Source organism: Saccoglossus kowalevskii, chromosome 7 (genome assembly GCF_978046115.1).
Source record: "Saccoglossus kowalevskii chromosome 7, keSacKowa6.1, whole genome shotgun sequence".
Classification (NCBI taxonomy): domain Eukaryota; kingdom Metazoa; phylum Hemichordata; class Enteropneusta; family Harrimaniidae; genus Saccoglossus; species Saccoglossus kowalevskii.
The window spans coordinates 18,742,739-18,769,527 of NC_140647.1; the positions used below are offsets into that span (position 1 = coordinate 18,742,739).

A 26,789-nucleotide genomic window follows, 5' to 3' on the forward strand; every position below is an offset into this window, starting at 1 on the left:
GTGGTATAAATTGCAGACAATAATGCTTGCCATTGTCAATTCTGATTCACTCTTGATTACGACAAAAGTTTGTTTGTTCTTGAATGTTGATTTTGACATGCATTAATTGATATTAAATGGCGCTTTATTCCTGAGTCAATTCACACATTCGTAGGTACTCACTGTCTTTAAACAATGCAATTCCACACGACAAACTTCCTGTCTCCACCGAGTACTTGTGACAAGAAGTAACCCAACCCCTCCAGACTTTTAATTTTAGTCAACAATTCACCCGATTTCTTAATTTTAATCAGTACAATTACTAAGAAAAGTGATCAATGTTACAGAGCATCATACAATAATATCAGAAAAACTAAAAACTAAATTTGAAAAAAAAATGTAAACAGATTTTAGACAATGATAACAAAGGACTTTGGCTGTCAAAAATACTCATCACAGGTCATCAATGACAAAATTGAGGATTAGTGCTCACAGACTACAAATAGAGACTGGGAGATATAATAACACAAATATATCTGACAGAAAATGTCTATGTTGTGAAAATATAGAAGAACATTTTCTTTTAACTGTGATCTTTAAGCGGGAAAAAGAAAAAAAACTTTATTAGCTGTTATCACCCCCACATTTAGCAAAAGATAAAGAAAAACTAAAATATATTTTAAATAATAAAGATGAGAAAACAATAATACAAGTAGCAAAATACATAGAGAACTGTTTCAAAATAAGAGAGGAAAAACTGAAAACAATATAGTCAGCTATCTCAAGATAAGGTCATTCACCAACCCAAATATGGAAAACAATCCAATTTACAAACACATTTTCGACTTAATTGGCAGTGAATCAGCAGCCACAGAACCCCGATACAGTACTGCTACGTAAGGTCAAATGAACTGTGTCCAAGTTATTGGGAAACATATTCGTTCTCTGTCGACAGAGAAGTCAGTAAACAGTCATGTAGATCACTTGTTCTTGTCAGGGCACGTTACACAAATCACAGAGGAACTGTGAACGAATTCATTAAAGACTTTACACACCGACCAAGTGATTGACAGCGCGCGTAGCCAATCAATGATCTAGTATGTTTTTACTGGCTGTAATTCTCACTGCAAATCTCAAAACAGCTGGCATGGCATGGGCTGTTTCCTTTTAGCAGTCACAGTGTACACTATAGCATTTTTAGACTATTTTAATATTACAAGCACGGTGTATTTATAAGTAATACATGCTTGTAACGTACAGTTTAAAACAATTAAAGTGGGAGGGCTGTCACCTGCGCACGCGTGGGAATTGAGTCTCAAGCGACGATAACAACACGCTGAAAACGCAAAGGCTCATTGATAGTCGCTTGTTTGTGAATAATGACACGCTATGGCCATCTGACGCATGCGCAAGTGACGACTCCCCCGCTTTAATGTAAATAAATGAACGAATAAACCTTGCATGTTATCGGGGAGGTTAAAATCTCAGAGTTTAAATTAAAGACACCAGTAGTCTTTGGTTTAAAAGTGGTAGAGTCGGATCAGTTTTTATAAAGTTGATTAAAAGTGACAAAAACATAGACCTTGCTTTTTTTCATTTGACGTCTTGCAACAAGAGAATGTACAATTATTACCACCCAGGTCATTTACACTGATCATTTTTACCTAAAAGTCGTAAAGCAGGCTTGAGTCTGGTTCTCGAGTGGCCAGTGTCTGTGTAACTAAATATAAACAGGCCGTGCTTGCAATAAACGCCCGAGTTATCAGTAAAAAAATACGTCATACTTGTAACCATGAGTTAAAAAGAGAAACATATAACTATATATAATGGCATGATCTCAATCGATTAGACATAGTGAAATATTTGTCTGGCCGAAACTCCCGCGGTCGAAATTTCCTACATTCGCATGCATGCAAGGGTTGAATATATTGTGAAAAATGTCATTTCTCCCGATTCATATACTAGGTTGTTTTTTTTTTATAATTAAAACGAGTGTATTTAATTGAAACTTCAGGGGTGTTATTTCCGGCAGACGTTTTATCTGGGGGACGTTTTGCAGCGGTTCACAAGGTACAAGAAAATACTCGAACCATGCACGTACTTTTTCTGACCAAAGGTGGTGACCGAAAAGGACGTGTATACACTCCATGACTAATTAGCATAAATTAAAATATGATTTGTCAGTGAATTTCTGTAAAAGCATAATGAGTTGGTCATGTGATAAAAAGGTTATTATTTAAATTCACTTATTCATAGTTACCCAAATAATCACTGGTTGTATTATGCACTCACCATTGGTTCATGGATAATACTGGCCCATGATATCACTAATATCAACCTACCCTACCGGTACCAACAAGTGATATCCCATGATGTCTCATAATAGCTGCCGATAAATGTGTTTTGATAATCATTTTAAAAACAGTTGAAGTAACTGGGGTGGTTATTTTGAATATAGTAAAAATTGTATTGCGTTATTTTCAACTTTCTTGTACATGTAGAATGTTAAATACTTATAATACCCATCGAAGAGTCAGTATTCTACAATTCAGATCATGCAACAAATTTTATCTGTAATATTTTGCGATGGTACATAGTCACCATCTTTTCCATGGTGTACAGGGTGATGTGATAATTTTGAAGAATTTTAGTTTCAGTGTGATGTACTTGAGTATGCTTATCTGTGTACTATAGCATTTGAAATGCATTGTTTTCATTTTCCTGTTGTTGATAATCACTTAGTTTTGTCTATATAGTGTTTTTTTAAGACTACATTTAATTTTATTGGGATTTGTTGTTACTCATAATAATTCAGTTCAAACTAACAATATTTATGAATAAATTACTTCATATAATTACTTGAATCTTGTCATGGTTGTAAACTCTCATTATTCGTTCAAACTAACAATATTTATGAATAAATTACTTCATATAATTACTTGAATCTTGTCATGGTTGTAAACTCTCATTATTCGTTCAAACTAACAATATTTATGAATAAATTACTTCATATAATTACTTGAATCTTGTCATGGTTGTAAACTCTCATTATTCGTTCAAACTAACAATATTTATGAATAAATTACTTCATATAATTACTTGAATCTTGTCATGGTTGTAAACTCTCATTATTCGTTCAAACTAACAATATTTATGAATAAATTACTTCATATAATTACTTGAATCTTGTCATGGTTGTAAACTCTCATTATTCGTATGAAGATATGCAATGATACCCTATAATTTGCTCTCAAACAGATCTGAGTTCGCCTCTACTGCAAAATGCAGTCAATCACAAAACCCTGGCAAACTTGCGTGTTACAAACAACTGAATAAAATAGTTGACACGAAATATATGATTTTTCTTTGAGAATCACATATTTCTGAAAATTGTATATAGAGGGCGCTTTCTCATAGTTTTGATTCAGCTCTTGGTTTCATTGTCCACGTTATTTTATTCTAAATATCACAATAACAAAATATCAAAGAATATTAAATTAAATCAATATTTGAGTGCAATATTGATTTTAACCTGCCATGCTTGTACTTGATTGGCTAATACAAATTTGAGTATTTCAACACTAGAGGGTGCAATAACCATGTTCTCGTACAAATGTTCACGATTAATTTCTTTCGTCGTCAATGGCTGACAACTCAAAGTCCGAAATCTGTGTATCTTGGTTATACACAACAACTAACTGACTTGATATATCACCAACAATTGCCGTCATTTTACCCTGTGGCTAGTTGTTTTCACTGGCGGATCCAGAAATTCGGTGAGGGGCTGGGTTTGTCAATTGATCTGTCACTTTTTGGCGGGCTGAAGGGGCGAATTGATGTCACGGAGCTCAGAGTTCTCTAAGGTTTATGATTTCATGGGAGGTGATTTGAAATGAGATATTGGTAGTATTACAACAAATTACGGTAGAGAAAGGCAGTCCACTAAATATAACATTACACAAAGTATTGCTACAGGTAAAAAACGTATTTTATTTAACTTGAAACTATCTTTTTTATTAAAACACTGTTACAGAGAAACATGTCGCTTAGCATGGTTGTAATTACATGACGTTATGGTGACATTCAAAGATAAGTCTTTCCTTTGTAATTACAAAATCCTGATCTAGGCGAATTTAGAAACGGTTTCAAAACTCTTCTACGATGACCCTGAAATATTGAACACGCTTTTGAACAGAAAAACTTCATCCCGCAGTCGTCATCTCCATCTTCATTGAAAGTGTCCTCATCACTTTCGTCGCTGTCATAGTGACTGTCATCCATGAAAAACATCGTTGATTTCTTATAACAATGCTCACACGGCATGACCAGCATCTCATTTCTCATCACGGGTCGAATGGTCTTGGCATGAGCCTTCTCTTCTTGTAGAGGGCGTTTCAGACGTCGTTCGCCTAATACGGGAGGAGAAGGTAGAAAACATATTACACATTGTGAACATCTTAGCGAGTTGTTGGATTTATATCGCATCGTTGGTTTAACTCACCTATATAATCTACAAATATCGATGTAGTGTAGTCGCCACCATATTCATACATCATTCGTACGCCATTTTGAAGATACTGACGTAATGCAGTATCCATTGGACCTATGTCGTCATCGACCATAAGACCATAAGTTGATGTCAGTGTCATTACGGGATCAGGGTCATCATCGGTGTCCTGGAAACAAAAGTAGAAGCACATGAAATTTAAAGCCATATTTCGATAGCCAAGTGGCGCAACGTCACAGCCTCGGCGCTATTCCAAGTAGTGGTTGATGCGAGTCGTCGCTATCAATACCCCTCCCCGATATATGATAGTTACACATTCGTTTAATACATAACACTAGATATAAACACATATCGAATCTAATTTATACCAGGCCGTAACGACCAATTTGTTTGGGGACTTGACGTTTTTTTTACCAGGGCCGTAAGCGACCAGGGTCGGAACGTTTGGAAATCTCTCATATATAGTTATTTGAAGCACAGTCCCTCAGGTGTTGAGGAACTGTGTTTGAAGACTGATATATGAAACGTATGTTGTTGTTTATCAGTGACTTGATTCATATAATAGACATACCTTTAAGTTCGTAAATACATTGGCAGCATATATATCCAAAGAACGTGCATGACCAAAACAACATTGCATCCAGGTGAATTGAAGTAATAAATCAATGTCTTCAAACGATCCATTTAATGGAACGGCCAGGTACAGTTCAAACTTCTCTGTAAAAAACAACAACAACAATTAGTGTTGTTCCGTGTTTGTCAATCGTATATACGAAGTTGTAAAAACGGATTGGCGAAGTACATCGTGTTTTTACGCTATATGTAACAGAAGCTCTGAGATAGATTTATAGAAAAGGTGCATTGGACATTGTATATTGAGTATATTAACGAGACAACATCTACTGTATTCATCCGCGATTAGTTAGTAGTAGTTAGTTAGACTTAACTATGAACGACCGCATAATAGGTAGTATGGGAAAATTTATGCTACAACCTTATACTACTGGTAGTATGCGACATACTTACCAGCCCAGTTAACACTTCGAGCATGCAATAAATAAACATCAGATGGACCATCATTGGTAAACCAACAGCTATCAAGATGAGATAACTTATCACTGTTAGGTACGCTCTGACCACACCCACCACATTTCATCAATAGCGGAACCTTCCATGGATTACCCGCTGGTTTGACTGCCATAGTAGTAACGGGAACTATGGGGACATAACATACACATTTAATTAAAATATGAAAAATGTAGTATACTAGTATATGTTTAAATCGGTAAATGCGTAATTAACACTGCTTTAATAATGACACTCCACAAGAACGACGGTAGTTTTATGATGCATGCGCACAACTTCCTGTTAATAGCGGTGACATCACTCACACTGAACGAATGGTGTCACAATAGGATACCGATGTGCCTTGCAATGCATGCAGGTAAAACTTATGATCTAAATTTTACCATCAATGCAGAGTATATCCACAGACTACTGACCTTCAATTTGATCACAGTTCTTTGTACGTTTCCCCCTGACCTTCAGTAGTCGCTTCACCAAATCGGGTTTGGAACCATTAACCGAAAGACCTTCCTTCTTAAGTTTGATTTTTAACTCTGAAACATTGAGATCTGATAACTTCAATCTATCAACCAACTCGTTCTTATTCCCACCGATTGGAAGGTGACGCTTACGTAACATTTCCTTTAGTCGTGGCAGGTTTTTATATTTGTACTTGTCGGATGCTTTCATATCTGTAAACAAAGGGCACAATGAATGACACAAGAAGGGTAAAGAGAAAGTACGGTATACCATGAGTATACGAAGATTTTGCAGTACAGAAAAGATAACAGAACCGAAATATCACCACAGACATTTTTATTTCAGATTCAATTCGTATCTTACTTCTGAACTCTGGAGTTGGCATTTCCATAATCTGTCCGGTAGCTGTTGTATATTTCTGTACTTTAATCATTCTTGTGTCTATAATAAAAATATATATGCATATGTACAATGATTATGATATAACAATCGTTTGGCATGTTCGATATTGATGGGCAAGTGTATTATATAAACAGGGAATAAAATCGGTTCTACTGCACTATCCGTATTCAAAGTTTGTTTTTGTTGGTTAGGTTATAACGGGTTGAAGCTCTGATTATTCAGACCAATTTTATCAAAACACGATTGCCACAAATTGTTGAAATTTATATCGAAAACTAAAGATTATGAGAAACTGTAGAACTCTGTTTTAGCTGCGTACTTACCGATATGTTGTGTACGAATTCCAGGAGAATACCAATTTGTAGAATACGAGCAATAAATCTCACAGTCACGATTGTACTTGAAGTGGAAATCGGTTCTCTTTATATACCTTACATACTGGTTAGTGGCACTTGGAGTGAACGTTGTGAACCAATCATAGGTTATCCAGCCTTCCGGTGCGGACAACCAATCACATGGAACGGACAAATATTATTGTTAAGATACGTCGTGTGCTGGCGCTTTAATATGGCAAAATATCCAACACCTACCGCAGGATGGCGTGCTTCACACGTGAATATGTTCCGGATAATCAGTGAATGAAAGACTTTGCAACCAGACAACACAGTGGCAATGACATTTTTCTCGAAAATTGACGAAATACAATGAAATGAAAACTTACTATTTAGGAAATGCTCGCTTGTTTCCACGAGTAGTAGAAGTAATTATTAGTTGATTGAATAAAATAGTTAGTTCAAAAAATAGGTTCAACATACATGTACAAAATTGAGACATATAACACGTAATTTAATATTTCGATACCAGACACAAGTTCTACAATTTATATAACCGACATTGACATTTGAGGAAAATCTGTAGACGCATATTATTGTGGCTTTTTCTGTGAGTAATTCAAACGATTTCATTTAATTCAATACAGTCAACTTCGTGAACGCCTAACTGTAGATGAAACATTCTTTCTATTTTTGATCAACAATCATCGAATAGTTTTAACTAATCAAATAATACAGAGAAACATAGTACCAATTCATACTACATTGTAACATTTAGGGAAAATTGTCATCATTTAAGAGCACCTGCTAAAATTGACGTTTTAGCTGCTCTGTCTAACGGCGTCAATTGTACTTCAGACTAGTAATACAATTGTATTACTAGTTTGAGATTATACGCAATAATTTCATTAATTCGGATACTTAAAGATGACTCTTCATTTCTCGATGAAAAACACAGAAAGGTTACGCAGAAAGCAAAGATTATAAACACATCTTATACATGTATTTCAACACTAAAAAGGCAGTAAACTAATCGGTGTCGCATGATGGCGTTGGTCAAATCTCGTCAGTGAGAACAAAATGCACAAAAAGATTAGTCTGATTGATTGTAACAGTGACAGACTGGCTATTTCCTGGATATATAATAGACCGGACATGGCGCAAAACAAGGAGGTGTCTGTGAAGACAAAGAACGAAAGGGGTGTGTTACTACATCTGTCTGTGAAGACACAAAGGACGGGAGAGGTGTGTCTCACTGCGTCTGTCTGTGAAGACAAATGACGAGAGAGGTGTGTTACCACATCTGTCTGTGAAGACAAAAGACGAGAGAGGTGTGTTACTGCGTCTGTCTGTGAAGACAAAGGACGAGAGAGGTGTGTTACTGCGTCTGTCTGTGAAGACAAAGGACAAGAGAGGTGTGTTACTACATCTGTCTGTGAAGACTCAAAAGACGAGAGAGGTGTGTTACTACATCTGTCTGTGAAGACAAAGGACGAGAGAGGTGTGTTACTACATCTGTCTGTAAAGACAAAGGACGAGAGAGGTGTGTTACTACATCTGTCTGTGAAGACAAAGAACGAAAGAGGTACATACGTTGCATCGGTAACGATAACGAGAGCTTGTACTCCATTATCTCTAGTGCCTCACATGCCACCACCACTACCGTGACTAGTGTTTTGTTTTAAGACATTTTGTCAAAGGTCCATTTCATCGAATGACAATCTTGGCAACAATTAATTATTCAAATAACATCGAATGTGGTATAAATTGCAGACAATAATGCTTGCCATTGTCAATTCTGATTCACTCTTGATTACGACAAAAGTTTGTTTGTTCTTGAATGTTGATTTTGACATGCATTAATTGATATTAAATGGCGCTTTATTCCTGAGTCAATTCACACATTCGTAGGTACTCACTGTCTTTAAACAATGCAATTCCACACGACAAACTTCCTGTCTCCATCGAGTACTTGTGACAAGAAGTAACCCAACCCCTCCAGACTTTTAATTTTAGTCAACAATTCACCCGATTTCTTAATTTTAATCAGTACAATTACTAAGAAAAGTGATCAATGTTACAGAGCATCATACAATAATATCAGAAAAACTAAAAACTAAATTTGAAAAAAAAATGTAAACAGATTTTAGACAATGATAACAAAAGACTTTGGCTGTCAAAAATACTCATCACAGGTCATCAATGACAAAATTGAGGATTAGTGCTCACAGACTACAAATAGAGACTGGGAGATATAATAACACAAATATATCTGACAGAAAATGTCTATGTTGTGAAAATATAGAAGAACATTTTCTTTTAACTGTGATCTTTAAGCGGGAAAAAGAAAAAAAACTTTATTAGCTGTTATCACCCCCACATTTAGCAAAAGATAAAGAAAAACTAAAATATATTTTAAATAATAAAGATGAGAAAACAATAATACAAGTAGCAAAATACATAGAGAACTGTTTCAAAATAAGAGAGGAAAAACTGAAAACAATATAGTCAGCTATCTCAAGATAAGGTCATTCACCAACCCAAATATGGAAAACAATCCAATTTACAAACACATTTTCGACTTAATTGGCAGTGAATCAGCAGCCACAGAACCCCGATACAGTACTGCTACGTAAGGTCAAATGAACTGTGTCCAAGTTATTGGGAAACATATTCGTTCTCTGTCGACAGAGAAGTCAGTAAACAGTCATGTAGATCACTTGTTCTTGTCAGGGCACGTTACACAAATCACAGAGGAACTGTGAACGAATTCATTAAAGACTTTACACACCGACCAAGTGATTGACAGCGCGCGTAGCCAATCAATGATCTAGTATGTTTTTACTGGCTGTAATTCTCACTGCAAATCTCAAAACAGCTGGCATGGCATGGGCTGTTTCCTTTTAGCAGTCACAGTGTACACTATAGCATTTTTAGACTATTTTAATATTACAAGCACGGTGTATTTATAAGTAATACATGCTTGTAACGTACAGTTTAAAACAATTAAAGTGGGAGGGCTGTCACCTGCGCACGCGTGGGAATTGAGTCTCAAGCGACGATAACAACACGCTGAAAACGCAAAGGCTCATTGATAGTCGCTTGTTTGTGAATAATGACACGCTATGGCCATCTGACGCATGCGCAAGTGACGACTCCCCCGCTTTAATGTAAATAAATGAACGAATAAACCTTGCATGTTATCGGGGAGGTTAAAATCTCAGAGTTTAAATTAAAGACACCAGTAGTCTTTGGTTTAAAAGTGGTAGAGTCGGATCAGTTTTTATAAAGTTGATTAAAAGTGACAAAAACATAGACCTTGTTTTTTTTCATTTGACGTCTTGCAACAAGAGAATGTACAATTATTACCACCCAGGTCATTTACACTGATCATTTTTACCTGAAAGTCGTAAAGCAGGCTTGAGTCTGGTTCTCGAGTGGCCAGTGTCTGTGTAACTAAATATAAACAGGCCGTGCTTGCAATAAACGCCCGAGTTATCAGTAAAAAAAATACGTCATACTTGTAACCATGAGTTAAAAAGAGAAACATATAACTATATATAATGGCATGATCTCAATCGATTAGACATAGTGAAATATTTGTCTGGCCGAAACTCCCGCGGTCGAAATTTCCTACATTCGCATGCATGCAAGGGTTGAATATATTGTGAAAAATGTCATTTCTCCCGATTCATATACTAGGTTTTTTTTTTTTTTATAATTAAAACGAGTGTATTTAATTTCTCAGTACTTATTCACTGTTAAAATGCTGTACCATTACTTTCACCATCCTACTACAGCCAGATCTGAAGGCCTTTGCCGCATTCTGGCCATGCTGTGTGGCGCGTATCGCGTGGACGGGTTTCACGTTCTCTGCACGTAATAAGCTCGGTTATTAGGCATCCTTTTTTGGGGATGCCCGGTGGCCGAGGGGAAGACGTGTAGTGGCGTGAAGCTAGGCGATTAGGTGCCGTACGCGAGCGCCGGTTCGAGTCACGCACGCAGTACGTATTTACTATAATTAGACATAGTCTTTACCTTGCCGTTTATTCGGTGTTATTTGCTTACTTTACTTCCTATGTCGACAGCAACTATGTGTTTTTGTATTTAATTGAAACTTCAGGGGTGTTTTTTCCGGCAGACGTTTTATCTGGGGGACGTTTTGCAGCGGTTCACAAGGTACAAGAAAATACTCGAACCATGCACGTACTTTTTCTGACCAAAGGTGGTGACCGAAAAGGACGTGTATACACTCCATGACTAATTAGCATAAATTAAAATATGATTTGTCAGTGAATTTCTGTAAAAGCATAATGAGTTGGTCATGTGATAAAAAGGTTATTATTTAAATTCACTTATTCATAGTTACCCAAATAATCACTGGTTGTATTATGCACTCACCATTGGTTCATGGATAATACTGGCCCATGACATCACTAATATCAACCTACCCTACCGGTACCAACAAGTGATATCCCATGATGTCTCATAATAGCTGCCGATAAATGTGTTTTGATAATCATTTTAAAAACAGTTGAAGTAACTGGGGTGGTTATTTTGAATATAGTAAAAATTGTATTGCGTTATTTTCAACTTTCTTGTACATGTAGAATGTTAAATACTTATAATACCCATCGAAGAGTCAGTATTCTACAATTCAGATCATGCAACAAATTTTATCTGTAATATTTTGCGATGGTACATAGTCACCATCTTTTCCATGGTGTACAGGGTGATGTGATAATTTTGAAGAATTTTAGTTTCAGTGTGATGTACTTGAGTATGCTTATCTGTGTACTATAGCATTTGAAATGCATTGTTTTCATTTTCCTGTTGTTGATAATCACTTACTAGTAGTTTTGTCTATATAGTGTTCTTTTAAGACTACATTTAATTTTATTGGGATTTGTTGTTACTCATAATAATTCAGTTCAAACTAACAATATTTATGAATAAATTACTTCATATAATTACTTGAATCTTGTCATGGTTGTAAACTCTCATTATTCGTATGAAGATATGCAATGATACCCTATAATTTGCTCTCAAGCAGATCTGAGTTCACCTCTACTGCAAAAGGCTGTCAATCACAAAACCCTGGCAAACTTGCGTGTTACAAACAACTGAATAAATTAGTTGACACGAAATATATGATTTTTTTTTGAGAATCACATATTTCTGAAAATTGTATATAGAGGGCGCTTTCTCATAGTTTTGATTCAGCTCTTGGTTTCATTGTCCACATTATTTTATTCTAAATATCACAATAACAAAATATCAAAGAATATTAAATTAAATCAATATTTGAGTGCAATATTGATTTTAACCTGCCATGCTTGTACTTGATTGGCTAATACAAATTTGAGTATTTCAACACTAGAGGGTGCAATAATCATGTTCTCGTACAAATGTTCACGATTAATTTCTTTCGTCGTCAATGGTGACAACTCAAAGTCCAAAATCTGTGTATCTTGGTTATACACAACAACTAACTGACTTGATATATCACCAACAATTACCGTCATTTTACCCTGTGGCTAGTTGTTTTCACTGGCGGATCCAGAAATTCGGTGAGGGGCCGGGTTTGTCAATTGATCTGTCATTTTTTTGGCGGGCTGAAGGGGCGAATTGATGTCACGGAACCCAGAGTTCTCTAAGGTTTATGATTTCATGGGAGGTGATTTGAAATGAGATATTGGCAGTATTACAACAAATTACGGTAGAGAAAGGCAGTCCACTAAATATAACATTACACAAAGTATTGCTACAGGTAAACAACGTATTTTATTTAACTTGAAACTATCTTTTTTATTAAAACACTGTTACAGAGAAACATGTCGCTTAGCATGGTTGTAATTACATGACGTTATGGTGACATTCAAAGATAAGTCTTTCCTTTGTAATTACAAATTCCTGATCTAGGCGAATTTAGAAACGGTTTCAAAACTCTTCTACGATGACCCTGAAATATTGAACACGCTTTTGAACAGAAAAACTTCATCCCGCAGTCGTCATCTCCATCTCCATTGAAACTGTCCTCATCACTTTCGTCGCTGTCATAAGGACTGTCATCCATGAAAAACATCGTTGATTTCTTATAACAATGCTCACACGGCATGACCAGCATCTCATTTCTCATCACGGGTCGAATGGTCTTGGCATGAGCCTTCTCTTCTTGTAGAGGGCGTTTCAGACGTCGTTCGCCTAATACGAGAGGAGAAGGTAGAAAACATATTACACATTGTGAACATCTTAGCGAGTTGTTGGATTTACATCGTATCGTTGGTTTAACCACAGTCCCTCTATCCCCGGTCTAGAAACGGTCATTGTATTAGGTGTGAATTGGTCTTCTTCCCCAGTACGTGATTTGACATGGTCCGTGTTATGTATTCTTTTTTTACAACTTAGTTGTTTATTACAGAATTCGTACTTTTTCACATAATTTTTTAATCAGGATATCTGTATAAGGTCATATTTTAGCCGGCGAGTAGTTCTTTAATTCATCTATTTTACCAGCAACGACACATTTTCGCAACAAATTTTCATACCTTTACCCAGATATTTGTCGTTTTTGATTTTGGGGTGATTGAAATTAACTCAATTTTATTTACCATACTTCTCGGCGCGAAAACAATATTTGTCTTCGATTTTGACATTTTATAATCGAAACATATCATTAAAAATTGGTGGGCTGATTTTTTATTTGTCACACCGCATTTTATTAATGTTAAATTGAGCAACTTTTATGGATGCTTTTTAGATCGTAAATGCAAATGGCGACGTTTTGAAATGACAATGTACTGAATTCTGTGCTAAAAAAATCATTTATATACAATCATTGAAGCATTGTTATATACTTTTACATAGAATAAAGTCATTAGTTGTTGTATAGTTGACTTGAACTGTTATGAACCCCCCCCAAGAATCAGAAATATCACAGGTTTTTCGATCGACTACGTTAACATGAACGACGCCATTTTGACAAGATTTTTTTAGCGATGTCAGCATGTTGGCACGCGAAGTTTTTTCCCTAATAAAACGAGAACATTAACATAATTCCCGATATTAATCTTTGAATTGCAGGAACTGGATGTTTATGAGTTGGTAGGCTGGTGGTGATGCATATCAGGGTTCAAAAAAAACAAATTTCATAGTGATAATTTTGTTTACATGTTTGTTTACGTTGTGGTTGCCCGAATTTTAAGTCAAAGTGAAGTCATACAATGAGGTATCGCTTTGCATGACGGTAACTTTTGAAGGTATTGTAATCTGTCTGACTTCCTGACTCCCTCGGCCCGCGTGTGAACGGTTTGTTTACCCGCACTGCGGTTCGAGACAAAAGAACGCTAGTCGTTTCCAGACCGGGGATAGAGGGACTGTGGTTTAACTCACCTATATAATCTACAAATATTGATGTATTGTAGTCGCCACCATATTCATACATCATTCGTACGCCATTTTGAAGATACTGACGTAATGCAGTATCCATTGGACCTATGTCGTCATCGACCATAAGTCCATAAGTTGATGTCAGTGTCATTACGGGATCAGGGTCATCATCGGTGTCCTGGAAACAAAAGTAGCAGCACATGAAATTTAAAGCCATATTTCGATAGCCAAGTGGCGCAACGTCACAGCCTCGGTGCTATTTCAAGTAGTGGTTGATGCGAGTCGTCGCTATCAACACCCCTCCCCGATATATGAGTAGGATAGTTACACATTCGTTTAATATATAACACTAGATATGAACACATATCGAATCTAATTTATACCAGGCCGTAACGACCAATTTGTTTGGTGACTTGACTTTTTTTTACCAGGGCCGTAAGCGACCAGGGTCGGAACGTTTGGAAATCTCTCATATATAGTTATTTGAAGCACAGTCCCTCAGGTGTTGAGGAACTGTGTTTGAAGACTGATATATGAAACGTATGTTGTTGTTTATCAGTGACTTGATTCGGTGAGAGAATATGTTGTCATCTAATACTACCGGTAGTATTCATATAATAGACATACCTTTAAGTTGGTAAATGCATTGGCAGCATATATATCCAAAGAACGTGCATGACCAAAACAACATTGCATCCAGGTGAATTGAAGTAATAAATCAATGTCTTCAAACGATCCATTTAATGGAACGGCCAGGTACAGTTCAAACTTCTCTGTAAAAAAAAACAACAACAATTAGTGTTGTTCCGTGTTTGTCAATCGTATATACGAAGTTGTAGAAACGGATTGGCGAAGTACATCGTGTTTTTACGGTATATGTAACAGAAGCTCTGAGATAGATTTATAGAAAAGGTGCATTGGACATTGTATATTGAGTATATTGACGAGACAACATCTACTGTATTCATCCGCGATTAGTTAGTAGTTAGTTAGACTTAACTATGGTAGTATGGGAAAATTTATGCTACTACCTTATACTACTGGTAGAATGCGACATACTTACCAGCCCAGTTAACACTTCGAGCATGCAATAAATAAACATCAGATGGACCATCATTGGTAAACCAACAGCTATCAAGATGAGACAACTTATCACTGTTAGGAACGCTCTGACCACACCCACCACATTTCATCAATAGCGGAACCTTCCATGGATTACCCGCTGGTTTGACTGCCATAGTAGTAACGGGAACTATGGGAACATAACATACACATTTAATTAAAATATGAAAAATGTAGTATATATGTGTAAATGCGTAATTAACACTGCTTTAATAATGACACTCCACTAGAACGACGGTAGTTTTATGAGGCATGCGCACAACTTCCTGTTAATAGCGGTGACATCACTCACACTAAACGAATGGTGTCACAATAGGATACCGATGTGCCTTGCAATGCATGCAGGTAAAACTTATGATCTAAATTTTACCATCAATGCAGAGTATATCCACAGACTACTGACCTTCAATTTGATCACAGTTCTTTGTACGTTTCCCCCTGACCTTCAGTAGTCGCTTCACCAAATCGGGTTTGGAACCATTAACCGAAAGACCTTCCTTCTTAAGTTTGATTTTTAACTCTGAAACATTGAGATCTGATAACTTCAATCTATCAACCAACTCGTTCTTATTCCCACCGATTGGAAGGTGACGCTTACGTAACATTTCCTTTAGTCGTGGCAGGTTTTTATATTTGTACTTTTCGGATGCTTTCATATCTGTAAACAAAGGGCACAATGAATGACACAAGAAGGGTAAAGAGAAAGTACGGTATACCATGAGTATACGAAGATTTTGCAGTACAGAAAAGATAACAGAACCGAAATATCACCACAGACATTTTTATTTCAGATTCAATTCGTATCTTACTTCTGAACTCTGGAGTTGGCATTTCCATAATCTGTCCGGTAGCTGTCGTATATTTCTGTACTTTAATCATTCTTGTGTCTATAATAAAAATATATATGCATATGTACAATGATTATGATATAACAATCGTTTGGCATTTTCGATATTGATGGGCAAGTGTATTATATAAACAGGGAATAAAATCGGTTCTACTGCACTATCCGTATTCAAAGTTTGTTTTTGTTGGTTAGGTTATAACGGGTTGAAGCTCTGATTATTCAGACCAATTTTATCAAAACACGATTGCCACAAATTGTTGAAATTTATATCGAAAACTAAAGATTATGAGAAACTGTAGAACTCTGTTTTAGCTGCGTACTTACCGATATGTTGTGTACGAATTCCAGGAGAATACCAATTTGTAGAATACGAGCAATAAATCTCACAGTCACGATTGTACTTGAAGTGGAAATCGGTTCTCTTTATATACCTTACATACTGGTTAGTGGCACTTGGAGTGAACGTTGTGAACCAATCATAGGTTATCCAGCCTTCCGGTGCGGACAACCAATCACATGGAACGGACAAATATTATTGTTAAGATACGTCGTGTGCTGGCGCTTTAATATGGCAAAATATCCAACACCTACCGCAGGATGGCGTGCTTCACACGTGAATATGTTCCGGATAATCAGTGAATGAAAGACTTTGCAACCAGACAACACAGTGGCAATGACATTTTTCTCGAAAATTGACGAAATACAATGAAATGAAAACTTACTATTTAGGAAATGCTCGCTTGTTTCCACGAGTAGTAGAAGTAATTATTAGTTGATTGAATAAAATAGTTAGTTCAAAAAATAGGTTCAACATACATGTACAAAATTGAGACATATAACACGTAATTTAATATTTCGATACCAGACACAAGTTCTACAATTTATATAACCGACATTGACATTTGAGGAAAATCTGTAGACGCATATTATTGTGGCTTTTTCTGTGAGTAATTCAAACGATTTCATTTAATTCAATACAGTCAACTTCGTGAACGCCTAACTGTAGATGAAACATTCTTTCTATTTTTGATCAACAATCATCGAATAGTTTTAACTAATCAAATAATACAGAGAAACATAGTACCAATTCATACTACATTGTAACATTTAGGGAAAATTGTCATCATTTAAGAGCACCTGCTAAAATTGACGTTTTAGCTGCTCTGTCTAACGGCGTCAATTGTACTTCAGACTAGTAATACAATTGTATTACTAGTTTGAGATTATACGCAATAATTTCATTAATTCGGATACTTAAAGATGACTCTTCATTTCTCGATGAAAAACACAGAAAGGTTACGCAGAAAGCAAAGATTATAAACACATCTTATACATGTATTTCAACACTAAAAAGGCAGTAAACTAATCGGTGTCGCATGATGGCGTTGGTCAAATCTCGTCAGTGAGAACAAAATGCACAAAAAGATTAGTCTGATTGATTGTAACAGTGACAGACTGGCTATTTCCTGGATATATAATAGACCGGACATGGCGCAAAACAAGGAGGTGTCTGTGAAGACAAAGAACGAAAGGGGTGTGTTACTACATCTGTCTGTGAAGACACAAAGGACGGGAGAGGTGTGTCTCACTGCGTCTGTCTGTGAAGACAAATGACGAGAGAGGTGTGTTACCACATCTGTCTGTGAAGACAAAAGACGAGAGAGGTGTGTTACTGCGTCTGTCTGTGAAGACAAAGGACGAGAGAGGTGTGTTACTGCGTCTGTCTGTGAAGACAAAGGACAAGAGAGGTGTGTTACTACATCTGTCTGTGAAGACTCAAAAGACGAGAGAGGTGTGTTACTACATCTGTCTGTGAAGACAAAGGACGAGAGAGGTGTGTTACTACATCTGTCTGTAAAGACAAAGGACGAGAGAGGTGTGTTACTACATCTGTCTGTGAAGACAAAGAACGAAAGAGGTACATACGTTGCATCGGTAACGATAACGAGAGCTTGTACTCCATTATCTCTAGTGCCTCACATGCCACCACCACTACCGTGACTAGTGTTTTGTTTTAAGACATTTTGTCAAAGGTCCATTTCATCGAATGACAATCTTGGCAACAATTAATTATTCAAATAACATCGAATGTGGTATAAATTGCAGACAATAATGCTTGCCATTGTCAATTCTGATTCACTCTTGATTACGACAAAAGTTTGTTTGTTCTTGAATGTTGATTTTGACATGCATTAATTGATATTAAATGGCGCTTTATTCCTGAGTCAATTCACACATTCGTAGGTACTCACTGTCTTTAAACAATGCAATTCCACACGACAAACTTCCTGTCTCCATCGAGTACTTGTGACAAGAAGTAACCCAACCCCCCCAGACTTTTAATTTTAGTCAACAATTCACCCGATTTCTTAATTTTAATCAGTACAATTACTAAGAAAAGTGATCAATGTTACAGAGCATCATACAATAATATCAGAAAAACTAAAAACTAAATTTGAAAAAAAAAATGTAAACAGATTTTAGACAATGATAACAAAAGACTTTGGCTGTCAAAAATACTCATCACATGTCATCAATGACAAAATTGAGGATTAGTGCTCACAGACTACAAATAGAGACTGGGAGATATAATAACACAAATATATCTGACAGAAAATGTCTATGTTGTGAAAATATAGAAGAACATTTTCTTTTAACTGTGATCTTTAAGCGGGAAAAAGAAAAAAAACTTTATTAGCTGTTATCACCCCCACATTTAGCAAAAGATAAAGAAAAACTAAAATATATTTTAAATAATAAAGATGAGAAAACAATAATACAAGTAGCAAAATACATAGAGAACTGTTTCAAAATAAGAGAGGAAAAACTGAAAACAATATAGTCAGCTATCTCAAGATAAGGTCATTCACCAACCCAAATATGGAAAACAATCCAATTTACAAACACATTTTCGACTTAATTGGCAGTGAATCAGCAGCCACAGAACCCCGATACAGTACTGCTACGTAAGGTCAAATGAACTGTGTTCAAGTTATTAGATCACTTGTTCTTGTCAGGGCACGTTACACAAATCACAGAGGAACTGTGAACGAATTCATTAAATACTTTACACACCGACCAAGTGATTGACAGCACGCGTAGCCAATCAATGATCTAGTATGTTTTTACTGGCTGTAATTCTCACTGCAAATTTCAATGCAGCTGGCAGGGCATGGGCTGTTTCCTTTTAGCAGTCACAGTGTACACTAGAGCATTTTTAGACTATTTTAATATTACAAGCACGGTGTATTTATAAGTAATACATGCTTATAACGTACAGGGTTTAAGAAAATTAAAGCGGGAGGGTCGTCACCTGCGCACGCGTGGGAATTGAGTCTCAAACGACGATAACAACACGCTGAAAACGCAAAGGCTCATTGATAGTCGCTTGTTTGTGAATAATGACACGCTATGGTCATCTGACGCATGCGCAAGTGACGACTCCCCCGCTTTAATGTAAATAAATGAACGAATAAACCTTGCATGTTATCGGGGAGGTTAAAATCTCAGAGTTTAAATTAAAGACACCAGTAGTCTTTGGTTTAAAAGTGGTAGAGTCGGATCAGTCTTTATAAAATTGATTAAAAGTGACAAAAACATAGACCTTGCTTTTTTTCATTTGACGTCTTGCAACAAGAGAATGTACAATTATTACCACCCAGGTCATTTACACTGATCATTTTTACCTGAAAGTCGTAAAGCAGGCTTGGGTCTGGTTCTCGAGTGGCCAGTGTCTGTGTAAATAAATATAAACAGGCCGTGCTTGCAATACACGCCCGAGTTATCAGTAAATAAATACGTCATACTTGTAACCACGAGTTAAAAAGAGAAACATATAACTATATATAATGGCATGATCTCAATCGATTAGACATAGTGAAATATTTGTCAGGCCGAAACTCCCGCGGTCGAAATTTCCTACATTCGCATGCATGCAAGGGTTGAATATATTGTGAAAAATGTAATTTCTCCCGATTCATATACTAGGTTTTTTTTATAATTTAAACGAGTGTATTTAATTGAAACTCTAGGGGTGTTTTTTCCGGCAGACGTTTTATCTAGGGACGTTTTGTTCTACACTAACTCTGAGGGCCGTTGTCGGAGTAAATTTAGGCATATTGCTAATCACGATTCACCGTATTGTTTTGAAGTCGGTCGTAGATATTATGAACGTAGCTGAATTGGAATAAAGAGATATAATAACCAGAACTATTAAACACTGATGCAACCATCGTGTTTTGCGTTCCATTTGAAAGCAGGGCTTTCATTTTAGACAACTGCAGTGCTTAGGTATGAGAAAACATTTCTTTGTAATTTATATTTCACGTCTCGTAATCGTGTGCATCTTCCACCTTTGCAGCGGTTCATAAGGTACAAGAAAATACTCGAACCATGCACGTACTTTTTCTGACCAAAGGTGGTGACCGAAAAGGAATTCTCGGTCAAAAGCGCTGACATTAGCACATGGCGCAACGAACTCATTCAATGTAGAAATGCCACTAAGGATAACATACTGTGACTTGGAGGTTTTAACATGTTGCACTAACTACAAGTTAATTGAACATTTGGGCAGTTAATTCCCCTAACAAGTGGGCGGCATGAGGCGAGATCCGAGTGCCTTTGAATTTTATATTTTCAAGTATATTCGAATTCGAGAGAAAGGGATGGAGTAAAAACGATAAATGATATACATTGAAATATTGACGTAGGGGGATGTGTCGACTATTTATATTCTATCTGTGGTACAAAGATAACTATTCAGGCGATTCTGCCTTGAAAGAGAATCACTCACAGCACGATGGACCCACGCTGGCCACGACGTCTTAATCGAACCGTTGACTATGTTGATCGCATGAATGCTCGTTCAAACTCATCTTACCAAAGTTACGGCACTCATCCACGAGAGCAACCAGGGGACGCCTAAGATGTAGATATATATATCTGTAAAATAATTATTATATGTCACTGTAGCGATTTCATTACATACAATTTTGCATTTTAATACAATTATAATATATATTGCCAGCTACGCCAAGTTTTCTTCTTAGTAATAACACATCATTGGGTTCATTCACGCCCATATTGGCGATAAATACGCGATAATTGCCTCCTCTCCGTAAAACACAAGCATGCGTGAAGTCATATACCCCCACTAATAATAAAGTATTCGTATTCCATGGAAACTAATTTGGAAGCATTGTGCAATAACTATGCCTGTTGTTTAGCTCCATTGGTGACCATTTAAAGTCACGAACAGCGCAATTTTAAATCCATTTTGGACATTCTCCATGTGCGTGCAACAACGTTCATCGTAAAAGCACATATTTAATCTGTCGCTCATACCGGTAAAACACACATTCAATTATGGATTCGTTCTGTATTTTTACAATAATGTTTATCATGTCATCAGTGGTGATGAATTTATGCTCAGGTAATATGACCTCCATATTATTATCTAGTATGATTTTGAAGGACTTTAAAAATGTTGCTGTAACTTTTTCCAGTTATAAACGCGCTGTTTTAGTTTGTTTAACACAACTATATACTGTATATAGTTCCAATATTACCCTGTTTAATCTAACATTACTGAAGAAATTGCAGTTTTTGTTTTGTTTTTTTCGTGCAAAGGCATACAACCATGTTGTACATGGGTGCCACGCCCTATTTTTATTCAATAAATCACCAACAAGTAACAGCAATATATAATTAATTAAAAAAAGACATATGTTTTGTTGCAGGGATGATATGCATCAACGAGTGTCGCTTTCCTGTCGTGGATGACGGGACTTGTGACGATGGCGGCAACGGTTCGGATAACGCTTTCTGTGCATTGGGACATGACTGTGATGACTGTGGCGACAGAAACGGTGCGTGTTTCAACTTAAACACCTTGCTTGTGGCAACCATTTTCAAGGCTTGGATATGCACCCCAAATTACTTTACTTTCTCAGATTGAACCACTAAACATGGCCTCGTTACTTGTAGCAAAATAATGCAAAATGGTTAACGAATTTGTGTAAATTTGACCCAAACCTGAGTTTGTATGCCTTAAACCATGATTGACTAGTTTAGATCCGGCGGTAGACCGATGGAAGGTTTTTGTACAGGAAAATAGACGAAGACAAGTCATTCACTCTGCTCAGGAATACGTTTGTAAAATCGTTGATTTAATTTATTTCAGGAGTATGCGAGAATGATTGTTATGAGGTTGATTTGCTATCTACTTTTGATGGTTACTGTGACGACGGTGGCGAAGGTTCCCACGGCAACTATTGTCCGTACGGCCACGACTGTTATGATTGCGGGTTGCGACCAGCAGGTGAATATATTATATGATCAGAGAAGTATTTGATTTCGCGTTTATTTTTTATTTTGAATAACAATGAGTACGCCTATGTTCGTGACAAATATGTCACATGAATCAGTACTGTGAGTGATTCGATGTACCATGTATTAATAGTGTGGGGCGGACGGACCCCTCCCACAAGTTAGAGCCGGTCTTTGTTATCGGTCTAATATACGATTTTTATTGCGATGATAGATAAATGTACATGGTTTGTGGTGATAAACTTTGTCTCCAGGCACTGTCATAATGGCAAAATTTGATGCGTTTTAGCTCGCGTCTGTGTAAGAAAAATCTTAAAAACGTCTGTCAGTGAGCGGACAAATGGGACAATGCACATGCATGATTTATATTAGGGCCGTGTCTGTGCATATTAAGTAGACAATTTGCATATTAATTTCCTCATTTCAGCCTGTGTAAGCCGAATCTCAAAAAAACTCTCTAACGGGTATTTATCTAATTTAGTACATAGGTACTTTGCGAGAATGTGCAGAAATGACTAGTTTTGTGGCCATGAACGTGCATATTAAGTAGCTAATTTGCATGTTTCTCATTTCAGCCTGTGTAAGTAAAATCTCAAAAACTTCTGATCGAATTTGTTATGTACTAGTACTGGTACTGAACATCTGCTGACTGGTAATCTTAACCTTTAATGCCATTGTTTTTTCACTGACTGTTTTCATTTCCTAGGTATATAAAACAACAATAATTGCACATATTTTGCATTCACACGAGATCTTTGCAGAGTTTAACTTTGATGTTACCATAGTGACAACACATACCCGTATGGTTTTCACATGATGCTTAAAATAATTTATGATTTTAACAACTTGAATATTTTGGCCTTTTCATTATGACCTTGACTTTCACATGTACATACATGTAACGTAAATGCGATTTTTGTATTATTTAGCTAAAATATGCAAAGATGAGTGTTTCTCTGATCATAACGACGACGGAGCCTGTGATGACGGAGGACCCGATTCTCATACTGACCTCTGTGCGTTGGGTACTGACTGCCGAGACTGCGGGGAAAGAATCAACGGTGAGTCACGTTCTCGACGTTTCATGCAAATACATTTTGTTGGCAGCATTGTTGAATCTACGCGTCTCCTTTCTTACATGTTTAGCCAATGTGCCATTTGCGTGGTATCTGTGTCTAAGTATGTCATCGAATCCGCCATTATTGTCGACCCTCGTTCGTGGCTAGCCGTGTTATAATCACCGAAAAACTCCGCAAGATGTACATCTATTACGACAGGACGTGGCAGATGAATGTTCGAAGTACCGCAATATTCCGAAATAGTAAGATCTTAGACGCAAATGACCCCGAGATACGAGATATCGTTATGACGATATTAATTAATGAAATGGTACTTTAGTGAAAATTATGTATAGTGTAGTATACTAGTCAGTTGTTTTGTTTTGTTGTTGTGGATTGTTTTGTCAAATTCTTGGTAAATTATGTTTAAAGATCTACGGTTGGGCATGCCAAGTAAAAGCAGCACCATACTATAAATATCGAGGTAGTCATATTTTCATGTAGGTTACAATGGGAATTTAGCAAACCAAACGAGCAAAACATACATGCAAAACTGACAATTTTTGTAGGAAAAAGTTTATTTAAGAAGTTTTCGGGGAAAAGTACCTCATTTGGGTGGCACATCATGTATATCTTTCCCATGTGATTGCCGCAATATTGAAACATACGCCCCTATGATTGATTACAAGACAGTAGAATACAACGTCATGTCCCTGGAAGAATTACTGAACAGTATAATTATTAACAATGATTATTTCCATTGACCAAGGCCTGTGTTTGAACACGTGTTTCGTTGACCGAACTAATAACAGACTGTGTGAAGACGGAGAACCAGACGCCACTGATTACGCGTGTGAGAAAGGGTACGACTGTACAGATTGTGGACCACGCGATTACACCTCCATTGCGGGCCCTGACGGTGAGTGTTGGTCGCATGACTGTATACATTCGCGTATATCATATTTATCAGTAAACTAGGTTTACACATGTACAGAGTGTGAAGAGGCAATGTGTATAACTTTGATTATTTACAGAGCCACTTTTATAAGGTTTACAATAGGTGTATTCTAAAAAAATTAGTCTTAAAATAAATGTTTTCGATTTACTAGTAATTGCATCTTGATTAAAACATTGATATAATTTGTCGTAAAATAAAAATATTTTGTTGAGAGCAAGCATCATAATAACAGTATTTTAATTACCTGTACATATAGGTAAATCCGGTACGCATGCGCATGAGAAATTTTCTGGCATTTCATCGAACTAATACTATGTTTTTGCCAGAAGTCAAGATTAATAGCGCAATAATGTGTGTTTTCAAGATAAATATCGAAACAAATTTAAACAATCTAAAAAAGTTCTCACCAAGCTATGGCACGACAGGATCCTTGATTTCATAACTACAATGTTGTTGGAAAATACGCATATTTATTGTCGGACCGTGAATGTCTCGTGCTCACGTACAAATACCACTTTCATTATTCAACAGAAGTAGGAACCATATGCACCAACTACTGTTCCACAGATTTCACTAACAACGGTAATTGCGATGACGGTGGCGTTGGATCGGTGTCATCGTATTGCCCCGAGGGATACGACTGCGCTGACTGCGGGGAAAGAAATGGTAAGTTGAAATTTAGTGAAAATCAAAGACTACAGGAAACATTAAAGCAATGTAAATTTCAGTTTGACACTCTTCCTAATAGTATACTTCAAGATGAAGTAATATATCATTTGTTTAGAGCTTCACAAATAATTCTAGAGGATATTGTATTCGAACTGGTCGCCATTTAGCCTGACATGTAGGCGTGAGTGGCGCCCTCGTCGGCCGAACGGCGTCAGACCTCACTGTGTTGTATTTGGAGCACCGCGGAGAGTGCAACTCACGCGACATTATCAGGCTAGTCGCAATTTCAACAATTTCTATTACCAACATCATATGTATAGGTAGAAAATCCATATTCCCTACAGAAACCACCATTCCATTGAACACGATCGCTATAAATGTTTGTTTTCAGGGAAATGTGAAAACGAGTGTGCCATTAGTTTTATCAACGATGGGATATGTCAAGATGGCGGACCCAATGATGCGGAAAACATCAATGTATGTATGTTTGGCTACGACTGCGCTGACTGTGGCGTGCAACAGCTGAGTAAGTTAACCATAAACACAGTGTGCATCACATGGAACCTATATCGAACGCGACGGCACTTTTAGTTTCGTTTTCATGTACGTCACTAGAATTCATTTAAAGGGCGGCAGTCGTCGTGTCGCGTCCTGTTTGTTATGGGACTCATAGCGACGTGTACAACGCGTGTAAAATACATTGTTTATTTCTATTACATGAAATTCTAACACGCGCTGCGCAACGACCACCGCGCTTTAACCTTGTATTATTTACGGCATATCTCGAAAATGTGAATGTGATGAAGAAGTCTTGGTTTCGTAAACGATTGGCCTTCGACATACGCATGCTGTGTTTCATTTTTTTTTTAATTTTCTTTATTTTATTATATTTTACCAAATCACAAGTTCGTCAAATATTGTTCAATTTTCTCCCGACATCGTGGCCACAAATACCATTGTTGAGGTAGACGCTGAACACTATTTGAGAGGAAAACCAAGTCCCGCGACTCTCTCATTCACAACGAGATCTCGGCCGCCATGTTTATGTTCTTTGTTTTTTTATCTGGTATAGGCTCCGGATTATTACAGTGCTATACGTGTGAGGGCGCGGATTCTTCCATTTTCCAGAAAAATGAAGATTGTTTCAAACCAACCATATGCAACTGGGATGAAAATTACTGTTACGTAGAGGTCAGAGGAACTGGTGAGTGTTTATTAATATTTCAGGTTCTCAACTAAAATGGTCGTACTTTGCTATTGACGAAGGGTTTCTTCAAACTAACATATTTATCAATATTTACTTTTGCTTTCTATAACGGCATTATAACCATATTGCTTATTTTATTACAGGTGACAACGTACTGGTTAAGAAGGGATGTGCTAAAGAGCCTGCCTGTCTGGACAGCGAATTTGAGTCATGCGTGACTGGTCGATATACATGCCGTGATTCAAATCTATGCAACGAGAACACGGCACACATCCTCACAGTGCACTCCCTTGTACTGACGGGGATGGTCGCCATTACCGGCATCTTTTATATAGTCTAACTATAAAACATCGTATATCATACCATTGCTCTATGACACATGACGCAGTATCACGGTGACCGTCACCAGGGCAAGAGAGAGTGATATAGTAATACAAGTAATTTAAA

General features: G+C 36.8%; 2 protein-coding genes across 2 annotated transcripts; both read right to left on the reverse strand.

Moving 5' to 3' along the window:
* Window positions 1-4,051: 4,051 nt before the first annotated feature.
* LOC100371997 (uncharacterized) lies at window positions 4,052-7,334 on the reverse strand. Its single transcript, XM_085501686.1, has 8 exons — window positions 7,327-7,334; window positions 6,757-6,863; window positions 6,395-6,472; window positions 5,989-6,243; window positions 5,513-5,701; window positions 5,058-5,203; window positions 4,481-4,655; window positions 4,052-4,388 (listed from the first exon to the last, which is right to left on the reverse strand). The coding sequence occupies exons 1-8, from the start codon at window positions 7,332-7,334 to the stop codon at window positions 4,063-4,065; spliced, it is 1,284 nt and encodes a 427-aa protein (XP_085357812.1). The 3' UTR covers window positions 4,052-4,062.
* Window positions 7,335-12,636: 5,302 nt separating this feature from the next.
* LOC100371849 (uncharacterized) lies at window positions 12,637-17,025 on the reverse strand. Its single transcript, XM_085501687.1, has 8 exons — window positions 17,018-17,025; window positions 16,448-16,554; window positions 16,086-16,163; window positions 15,680-15,934; window positions 15,218-15,406; window positions 14,782-14,927; window positions 14,158-14,332; window positions 12,637-12,969 (listed from the first exon to the last, which is right to left on the reverse strand). Exons 1-8 carry the CDS (start codon window positions 17,023-17,025, stop codon window positions 12,644-12,646), a joined length of 1,284 nt encoding a protein of 427 aa, XP_085357813.1. The 3' UTR covers window positions 12,637-12,643.
* Between the last annotated feature and the right edge of the window lie 9,764 nt (window positions 17,026-26,789).